Source organism: Chaetodon trifascialis, chromosome 4 (genome assembly GCF_039877785.1).
Source record: "Chaetodon trifascialis isolate fChaTrf1 chromosome 4, fChaTrf1.hap1, whole genome shotgun sequence".
In the NCBI taxonomy this organism is placed as follows: Eukaryota; Metazoa; Chordata; class Actinopteri; order Chaetodontiformes; family Chaetodontidae; genus Chaetodon; species Chaetodon trifascialis.
The window spans coordinates 1987484-1998656 of NC_092059.1; the positions used below are offsets into that span (position 1 = coordinate 1987484).

The 11173-nt window shown below is 43.0% G+C and overlaps 1 protein-coding gene across 1 annotated transcript; it reads left to right on the top strand.

Moving 5' to 3' along the window:
• The first annotated feature begins 33 nt into the window (after positions 1-33).
• LOC139330053 (interferon-induced protein with tetratricopeptide repeats 1-like) lies at positions 34-1705 on the top strand. The gene is made up of 2 exons (XM_070960782.1): positions 34-38; positions 397-1705. Exons 1-2 carry the CDS (start codon positions 34-36, stop codon positions 1703-1705), a joined length of 1314 nt encoding a protein of 437 aa, XP_070816883.1.
• The last annotated feature ends 9468 nt before the right edge of the window (positions 1706-11173 follow it).

Here is an 11173-nt window from a genome sequence, read left to right on the forward strand (position 1 = left end):
GAGAGGCATATTTAGACAACCAACAGCTGCATGATGAGGTGAGTGTCAGCGTCTGCGTTTCACATCTGTCATCAGTAACATTGTTGATATTTTTCATATTATGGATTGCTCTGTTCCTTCCCTGATTCCTTTGGTACTTTCCTCCGTCTTCTTACTTTTATACCCACCTTATTCCCCCTTTTCCACAGTCTGTCTCTCCTTTTTTCTCCTCCTTTCCTTCCTCCACACACTCCTTCCTTCCTTCCTTCCTTCCTTCCTTCCTTCCTTCCTTCCTTCCTTCCTTCCTTCCTTCCTTCCTTCCTCTGCATGAGATGATTAGCCTAGCACTCCACAGAGGACATTATATGGCTGTACTATAGATGTGATTTAATATTTGTCATTGTCATTCTCCATCAGTGCTGCTCAGAGTCAGTCGACCCTGGAGTCCAAACTGGAGGCCCTGCAGTGTCACTTCACCTGGGATCTGGACCCCAGCGGGTCCAAACTTTTCCGTCTCAGGGACAAGCTGCAGGACATCGGCACTGAGGAGGGATACAGCTGGCTGGGTCACATTTACAACCTGCAGGGGTACATCCACGACCAGCTGGGGCTCACAGATGATGCCTGGCGTTTCTTCAGCAGGGCCGCAGAGGCTTTCCGCCAGATGAGAAACACTGTCTCGGATGAGGGTCCCTGGTTAGTGGTGAACTACGGGAACTTGGCTTGGCTGCACCACCACCTGGGAGAACGAGCAGAGTGTCAGGCTTACCTGTCAAAGGTCGACGCCCTGATGAGCGAATATCCATCTCCATCCCAGGACGAGCTCCATGCAGAGATCTACGCCGAAAAAGCCTGGACCCTGATGAAGTTCAGCGGAGACAAACAGCAGCTGGCTGCAGACTGCTTCCGGAGAGCCATCAGGATGCAGCCGGACATGGTGGAGTGGCACACCAGCCACGTCATTGGGTTGGTCAGTGCTGCCAGCCACCGCAGCAAAGAGCTGGAGGTTGATGTCTTGGACAAAATGAAAATCGCCAAGGAGCACGATCCAGAGAACTTGTACCTTGCTGCTCTTTACCTTGAGGCGTGCGCTAAGAGAGGGGAAAAAGTACAAGATGAAGCACGTGCGTTAGCCAGAAGGGTTTTAAGAAAGCCCGTCAGCAGCTACAGTGGACTCAAACCGCTACTCAGGCTGTACAGAATCTACGTATCTTTGGATGAGGCTATTGATCTGGCAGAGGAGATTCTGGAGAGACATCCGGATGAACGTTACGTGAAGAGGTGCGCTGCACTCTGCTACAAGATGAGGATCTTTCTGCACAGGGACAGTCCCCCAGAGACCAGCATGCTCAGCAGAGCAATCACACTCTGCAGAGAAGTGATCTCACTGTACCCACAATCTTCGCTGAAGAGGAAAATAGCTCTTGCAAATATACACGGGCAGGCGAACCACCAAGCTGAAGCTGACCAGATGTTCGAGGAACTGCTAGAGAGCGACCTGGACCCTGCAGGGCTACAGATGCTTTACAGCTACTACGCACAATATGTAAATTTCATCCGAAAGGAGACCTACAGGGCGATAGAATATCACATGAGAGCCGCAGAGATACCGTTACACTCTTTCTACCGAGAGAAGAGCATCAGGATTCTGGAGAGGATTAAAGACAGAAACAGAAACCGAATGTGTGGAGAAATTGAGGCGTTTCTGGCAAGACTCAGAGCCTGAAGAGGAAACAGCTGCTGATCCAGATTAACCAGTCTTTGATTGTTAATAAAGTCTTCTCCTGAAAATATCAAACTGTGCAGCTTCCTGCATGTCAGTCTTGGGAAATCACACCTTCACTGTGTTGTGTCTTTGTGTTTATGCTGTTTGTTGTATTATTGTTATGATGCTGCATCTCAACAAGACTTTTACCTGGTGTTGTCCGGTTTTGATGGACTCTAACAGAGGTTTCAACCTGGGCCCTGTTTACGAGCCCAGTGAAGACCTCTTGCTATCGGTTTGCTTAACCATTTAAAAGTGCCACCATCAGGCTCGAGTGTCACCTGCAGTCTTACCTGCTGCCAGGGCTGGACTGCGACCAAAATATGGCCCTGGCATATGATATGTGGAGCCACACGACATACCAGAGGATATATGCGCACATTGTGTTGTTTCAAAAATCAAAATAAAGCACAGTAGCCTCCATGGAAGAGAGTAACCATCCTAAAAGAAAAAAGACATGTTCTTTGACTACTCACAGAGACTTTCATCTTGGGAGAGACGCTACAATTCCCATCTTGAAGTGAAAGCGGTTGTCAAAGAAACACTGGAGATGTTTTTAGACTAGAGTTTAATGAAATGTACTGTTTACAAATACAAATAAGACAATTAGGCCTACAGTAAGACCATGCATCCATGTAAAATAAAGAGCTCCTCAAAGTGGCACCTTTAAGTATGAAAAACAGAGAGAGAGAGAGAGAGAGAGAGAGAGAGAGAGAGAGAGAATCAACCTGAATAGCTACTTCTCCTCCGTCTGTTTTACGACTCTGCCTACGACTCATTAGAGCTGTGCGCCTCTTCGGCAGCCTTTGCACCAGGGACTGCCTCTGCACTTGATGTCGACAGTCAACATTGTGGCCGCAAACATGTCTGTGATTTTGACACATTTCGCTGCGTCCACTTGTCAGCTTTTGAGGCTGTCCTAAAAGTTGCCAGAAGTCGCTAAATGACATAATCGCATGATTTGCATAATTGAACCTGCCTCCTTTGCCCAGGCTTGGGACTGGCAGACATGAACTAAAAGACACTCTGGCGGAGTTACTTTTTTGGTGTTGTTTTTTGTGTTCGAGCAGCCAGAATCCAGACCGACCGCTGTCTCGCAGCAGTCACTGAGCAGAGCTACCACTGCAGCCGGGGGAGAGACAGCAGGAGGAGGAGGGGTGATCACACACAGCCATAGAAAGGGACGGTTCATGCCATCACGCCAGAGTCTTCAGAGGTCTGTAAGAACGCCAGAAAAAGTAGCTAGATTTGTCGCTATTCGCTTTGTCAAAAAAAGTAACATATAACATTATATAATATGTATTTTACATCCATTTTCTATACCGCCTATCCCTTTCGGGGTTGCGGGGGGTGCTGGAGCCTATCCCAGCCGTCAACGGGCGAGAGGCGGGGTACACCCTGGACCGGTCGCCAGTCGCTCGCAGGGCACAAACACACAACCATTCACACTCACACTCACACCTAGGGGCAATTTTACAGTCACCAGTTAACCTAATGAGCATGTTTTTGGTCTGTGGGAGGAAGCCGGAGTGCCCGGAGAAAACCCACGCATGCACGGGAAGAACATGCAAACTTCACACAGGAAGGCCCGACCCGGGAGTCGAACCTGCGATCTTGTTGCTGTGAGGCACGCGCACTACCTGCTGTGCCACTCAGCCCTGTATTATACATTATAACACATATTTAAAAAAAAACTATATATTTAGTTTTATACATTCAGTTTTACTTAGTTATATTTTGATTTTTATTCCTGTTTATATTTTTTGTTACTTTTTCTAAATAATTGTTGATACATTCTGTGTTTGCCTGTATGTTTAATTGCTACTGCAACAAAATAATTTCCATAATTGGAAACTATAAAGAAGCAGTCTATAGTCTAAAGTTTCAGTATGCTTCCCTTCTTGTCAAGGAAGACTCCCAGTCCGATTCTCAGTGACTGTGTGAGGTTCTGTATGAGGCGATGGCGTGTAAGTCCACCTTGTGTAGCCGTGGCCTTTGCACACTCCAACATTTAATCCACTGCTGTTTGCTTTCTTTATTAATCAATAACATAATGAAAAATGTTCATTTTAATCTGAGCATGATCTGTCCAACCAGCAGTTAAATATATTCACTTTATTATCATACAAGACAAAGAAAGCAATGAATCCGCACACAAGAGAAACTGCAGCAAGTATTGGACATTTCTTCCTAAAATGAAGCAGTTCTTCTTTTCACAGATCTTGACGTTGTATTCACAGAACAGCTGCAGCTTAACGATCAATCTGCCGATTGGTTTCTTCATTAATCGATTTAACTGAGAACAGCAGAATCAGATGTGCTGTGATTATATTTGACTATTATCCCACGCGGTCGCACACATTCAAATAATACTGATTTAAAAGTAATGCAAAAGTTGCTTTCCCTTGTAACTAGTTACTTTTATAAACAGTAAAATAAAGTAATTAGTAATTAAATTACTTTTGACAGAGGGAACTAGCAACAGTAAATGATTCTTCATTTTTGGTTACTTGCACGATGCTCGCAATGAATGAGTTAAAAGGAATGACACACATAACTGGGCGTGTGTGTGTGTGTGTGTGTGTGTGTGTGTGTGTGTGTGTGTGTGTGTGTGTGTGTGTGTGTGTGTGTGTGTGTGTGTGTCTGTACAGCACGCCTGTACGAAGACGACACAAACATTTGACTTTAAACGCAGCAAACACAGTTCAAAGAGGAATCTGAGTCTGACAGCAAAGGTACACAACCTCATGATGTGTAACCTGAAGTACGACTCGCAGCCATTAATACTGCAGTCGCTGAGTATTTGTATCAGTGTCTATGTGTCGACAACTGACTGTCAAATCAAATAAACACTCCAATTCAGGAACATCTCAACAGTTTATTGGCAGGTTTTAATGTAACTGGAGGGATTATAAACAATAAAAGACTAATAACTGGAACTGTTTGATACTCACATTCGACATGTTGAAGTGCGGTCACTTTGCAGTACTTTCAATTTGCAGTACTCTTACTGCACAGCTTTTTGTCTAACTTTAGCTAAAAAGCACAGAATCCAGCTGTTTCTGAGCCTCTTCAAAACAAGATTCTGTTGATAGCTTCACAGGTTTCTGGAATAATGTTTCTTACTGGACGGCCTGGAAGGTGTCCACTGGAACTGTAAATGGAGATTTATTAACACTTATGTGTATTCATTTTGCTTACATGGCAGATTGTTTTGCAGTTCTTTCCACTGTGACCTGATGAATTAAGGCTAACTGCTGCTAACCTGCTGCCAAAATCCTGAAGGCGACCATCAGTCGCTCCCCTGGACAGATGCAGTTCCTGTAACTAGCATTTTGATGTCTTCGAGGGGTTAACCTGCAGTGCTGCTCTGGTGCGACTCCAGAGAACGCCACAAAACCAGAGCCAACACATCAAACTGCCAAACAGTCAATACAAATGCATCAGATTTTTCATGAGTCCAGCTTCTTCAATTTGAGGATTTGCTGCTTCTCTGGTTATTCTAATAATTTTGATCCTTTCTGATTGATCCATAATGAAACAGACACAAAATACTGTTCAAGTAAGACCGTAAAATCCTGTTTTTATATGAATCCACCACTAGGCTAATAATAGTCTAATGGTACAATAGTATAACAGTCACAAGTGGCATTGAGTACTTTTAATACATTTTCATGATTATACTTAGACATTTTTACTTCAGTAACATTTTACAGAGTGGTGGTGCCAGTGGTTATGGTTAGAACAACTGCATCAAGTATGAGATTATCATCAAAAAAAATATTCAAATATCTACAGTGAAAGCACTCATTATGCACACTGCTTTACATTATCAGATGACATGATCAAGTATGGGCAGCATGGTGGCGCAGCAGGAAGTGCGCGTGCCTCACAGCAACAAGGTTGCCAGTTCGATTCCTGGGTCGGGTCTTTCTGTGTGAAGTTTGCATGTTCTTCCCGTGCATGCGTGGGTTCTCTCGCACCCCCAGCAACCCCGAAAGGGATAAGCAGTATACAAAATGGATGGATGATCAAATATATTGTTGCATTGTCAGAGCAGCTGTGGCATTATGGTGTCAGCTGATTGCAAATTTATTAACAGAGAGCACCAACAAACTGTCTGCAGGGCAGACTTGAGTGCAGATGGATGTGTATCTCATTTAAACCACACCTAAAAAAATTAAGAAACTTGGCCTCCTGCCAACTTCTCTCATGTTCTCTTTTCATGTCGCGACTCTGAAATGTTGGCCATATTAACATCACTCAGGGAAACAGCCTGCAGTGCTGAAGGCCACCACCTCCCAACGCACCTGTCGCTTCACTGCATTAAGCTGTCAAGAGTATCAGTCGAGGCTGATGTACTGACGGGTACTGATTTACTTGTGTAGCATCTTACGACAACGAGGCAACTCAAAGTTGCATCAGACACGATGACAAAGAAACACAAAACAATATGAAAAGATGACACAAATACACAAATACATAAGATTTTTAAGGGTTTGAACCAAGTAAACTAGAAGATAATGAGCTCAAATAAAATAGGACATTCAACAACACAATAAAGTGACACAAAGCACAGGTTACGCAGTTCATGCCATCACTGAGTGTGCTGACGGGTTGCCAGTTTCACAACATTCCAGACGATGAAGATGAAGACATGAGACAGTGAACATGTAATGATGTGTGAGGGAGGGCATGACCACATGAAGCGCTGCACATGCATCAAGAAAATTCACTGACGCATGAAATCAAAGAACAAAGAAACAAATGTCGAGGACCTGCTGCAGATTCCTGCAACCTCAGAAAAATCATCAAAAGTCACAAAAGTCGGGTGATGTTGGTCGAGTTCGGATTATTTTGGATCCACTTTTAACACTTTTGCTGCCAAAATTAATTGGTTTATCGGGAACATCCTGATAGATTTATTGATACATATGACATATCAGCCGCCATCAGGCATATAAAATTAAACCAGGAAGCAGAAGTTGAGTCAGGAAGATGATTCTTGTGCTTCGGCGTGTAGCTTCTTTCTCATCCCATCCTTCATTCGCTCCTCTCACACATGTCAAGTGTCATTCATGTGCTTTATCTTTTGTACTGAGTTGTATATGTCCTATCATGCAAACGTACAAAAACACTGTTTTCTCTTATTCATATCTTACTCATGTTTACTTCCAAATTTTCCACTGTGAACCTGAACCATTCTTCATAAGGGAGTATTACCCTTTACACTGGTTTGTATATAAAGTACATATACACTGTTGATTCAATTCTGCATCCTCTTTGTTCTTGCTGTCTGTAGCATGGGATCAATAAAGTTTTTTCATAGCTTATCTTATCTTAGCTTATTTTAGCCTTTCTCATCAGCTGGTCACATCATTCAATGGCACAGCCATGCAGCTTCATTGTGAGTCCATCATCTTGCTGTTGTTGTAATTCTCTCTCTCTGCCTCCTCACTTAGAATTACAAAATCTCCCTGCAGAGTCTCAGCGCCAAAAACCGTATTGATTATTGATTATCTCGTATCATCTGATAATAATTATCTTGACCTCACTTGTCTCTTCTGACTGAACTGAACCTTAAAATGTACTGCGTTAGGAAATATGAACAAAAGAAAAAGAAAAATGAATGAAACTTTCTGCAAAGAGAAGAAGGTAAAGAGACCCAAAAAGAAATCATCTTGACTTCATAGCTGTAGTTAAAAGTTTTTATATAGTGCTCTTTATTTTGATTGACAGTCCTGCACTTGAAAACATCACTGAAATTAAAAAAGGGTGTGGGAAGGTGTGCTGATGTGATGATTCAGAGAAAGAGGAGAGGAATGTCTGAATAGTCAGACTGTTAAAATGGGAACACACCCAATCTCTGTGGTCTTTACGTATGCATCTGTCCTACATTTATTCCACACCTGCACAGTATATAAAGGACAGCGGTGCTGAGCGGCTGGAGTATCACCATCCAGGAAAACTAGTCTGCAGCATTTACCTGTTCATGATGAAGATGATCCTTTCTCTCACCCTCATCTTGGCACTCTCCAGCACAGGTAACTCCACTTATTCTGACATGAGGGTTTCTGCAGGTGCTAAAGAGTCTAATTTAAAACTTTTAAGAAGTTTGTCATTTTAACAAAACCAATTTTAGAAATCAGTTGAAATCTTACAACTAATATCACCAAAACAAATCTCATATCCTGGAAATAATTTAACTGAATCCCAGAGGTTGATTTCACGTTGCAGGACAGATGAAGACAATTTAGGATATTGTGGTGTAAACTTTAAACCATTTTAATCATCACACATTCATGTCATTTAAAAGTTGTTTGCACAAGAAGAAGAAGAAGTTTTCAGCCTTTCCACACCATCGAGACACTTCAGACATTTGATTTGACATTTCAGATGTGATCATCATTCACTGACTGTTTTTCTCTCTACAGCTGGAGCACTTCAGTGTCAAACATGCGTAAATGAACAGTGTTCGAGCACAGCACTGACTCCATGTTCTTCAGAGATGATGTGCATAACAGCTGCCGCTCAAGGTAGTCATTTCATCATGTCCTCTATTTTCAGTCAAGTATGAGTGCTGTGAAGTTCTGTGTTCTTTCTGCCAACATTAACAATCTGCACTTTGATTTAACAGCCACTACATCTGGAACTTATACAGAGAGAATCTACAAGACGTGTGTACCGTCCTCCCTGTGTCCATCTGAAGGAATGTACACATATTCAGTCAACTTGGGGGATTCAAGTGCAGTTGCATCTGCTAAGTGCTGCAACACAGATGACTGCAATGGAGAAACATTATCTTGTACGTACAGAAGGATCAGTAAATTATTTTCAGATATGATGACATGTTCTGTTTACTTTTCTAACACTTTAATGTTCTCTCTTCCTCTAATAAATGATGTGTTTTTCTGTTTCAGTCCCTGGGACTCAGACACCAAACAGCCTACAGTGTAACACTTGCAGCACCCCTCAGTGCAACACTGCATTACAGTGTAAGGGGGAGGAGAACCGCTGCTTGACAGGAAATGGTGAGTCCTGATTTACTACCTCAAAGTACTTCACACAAATTACTACATGTGAGATCTGCAAAATCAGCTGTGTCTCCAATGATTCTTCGTCTGCAGGGACGAGTTCCTCCTCCATTTCTTCACGCTTCGGCTGTATATCTGAAAACATGTGTACAATTGTTGACGACCTGTACATCCTACCTTTCACACAACCTCTGGAGATCTTCATTCAATCATCCTGCTGTGACACAAGTTTGTGTAATACTCTCACAGCAACTACAACCCCCACCCCGACAACTACAACCCCCACCCCGACAACTACAACCCCCACCCCGACGACTACAACCCCCACCCCGACGACCACAACCCCCACCCCGACGACCACAACCCCCACCCCGACAACTACAACCCCCGCCCTGACAACTACAACCCCCACCCCAACAACCACAACTGCCCCCCCAACAACAGCTACACCCCCGACAACCACAACCGACGCCTCATCAGCAAAACCTGCTGCCAGTGCCGCCTGCTGTGTCAGACTTGTTATGATCCATCTGCTGCTCGGCCTCTTAATCTTTACATTGTGTTAGAACACAACAAAAATGGAGGAAACACCTTTGAAGCCACCAGGAGGACTCTGTCTGGAACCTGGACTTGGATTCACTTCTTGCCGCCATCTTTGGCAGTTACAGGGGCTAGACCACATTCAGGGGAAAAGGGGACAGAGTCTGGGTGAAGCTGAGGTGGGACGAGGAGGCAGCAGTGTAATAGAAAAAACTATACATGTACATGTACTTCTTCACAGTTTTAATTGACTCCATACGCATTTGCTGGGGGTTTTCACTGTCTGTATTTCAAGTGGTTCATTATTTATCTTGTTTTGTTGCAAATTGTTCAAATTTAATACAATACCACTTTCGAAATAAATTTCAGACTCAGTGGGAGAATAAAATTATGCTCATATTAAAAACAAATCATGCTTTCATGACTTTATTTCATACTTCAAGTTTCATCTGGTGACTTCTTAGTTTCTTCTCGATAGTTTCACAGTACAGGAGCAACCACAAACAACAAAGCTACTGCAGTGTCCTCTCCTCATAGAAACATTTACTGCATGATGGCAAGTCCGCATAAGATAGACATCCTGCAGTGCTAATCATGCTGCCGTCTACACTGCTGTATTATTGCTCTGTTTACAGCCACGCTTACCGGACAGGGTTCCTACAGGGTTCTTCAGATCAAATATAAGACAATCAATGCTATGAAAGAGTTTCCTAAAAAACAATGTGTAGACTCATAAAAAAGTAATCCTTCTCAATCAACACTTATTACCCACTAGAAATGTGTGTTGCTGTGTTTATCTGTAGAGATTGACTTCTTATTTTGCTGCAGTCAGGATGTTTGTGGGCTGCAACCTTTGTGTAGTGAGTGAGCAAAACAGCATCAATTAGTAATATCTTCTAAAGGTGTTTATCTGGGTAGAATCCCCTCCTTCCCAGCAGCAGCAGAGCCCATGGTGTCAGCTCCATCCTCAGTAGCTGACCTGACTGAGGACAAGTCACTCAGGTCTGAAAGTAAAGTGCATCCACTGGTGATACAATGAACCTGCAGAGACCAGAGCTCCAGCAGACCCAGCATTTTAGATGTGCAAGCTTCATACCTAGCTAGCTTCAGTGAATAATGTCAGAGTATCCATTCTCACACCAGCTATATATAGCTGTGTATATGTGCATAAAAATGTGTGGAAAATTAAGAAAATACATCATGTATCAGGCTGTGACACAAAGTCATGAAATGGGTTGTTTGCAGTCACGACGTTAAATTCAGGTGAAAGTGAAAAATGCAATGGACGAGATGGAGGAAAGTTCTCATTGGGTCAGTTTAGATGAAATTATGAAAGAAAGGTATTAACAGAAAATCAGAACATATGTTAATGTGAATTTTACATTAAGACGAGGAACAGTTTTTCAACTGAACTGAAAGTTTTGCTGCTGTTGAGCCAGCAGATAAAACAACTAGCTGCTCATTCAGACGTCGTTCTGTTCTAGAAAACAAATGAAAAGTCTGGAGGGAAACAACTTTCTTGGGGGCGGTTGGGTCCAAGACCTCAGGACCAAAGTGCTCCGGGATGACTGTTGTTTGGTTTGTTCGAGGGTTTGTAGCTTTTATTTTCCTGTGGATTAACCGAGCAGCAAACATTCAGCGCTGCGGTGCTCAATGTTGACGTTTATGTTACGGTTGTTTGTGAGTTTAACTGCTCGCAAAGGTCGCTGGACGTGGATCGTCTCCAAACAGCACGGGGTTTGTTATTTACCTTGACTTGTCTAATGTGAAACTGTCAATGCTGATTAGTCACTTAGACAAGTGTTAGCTGTGTTGCTTGTAGCTGTTACTTTAAATCTGTCGCCATAGATTTAAA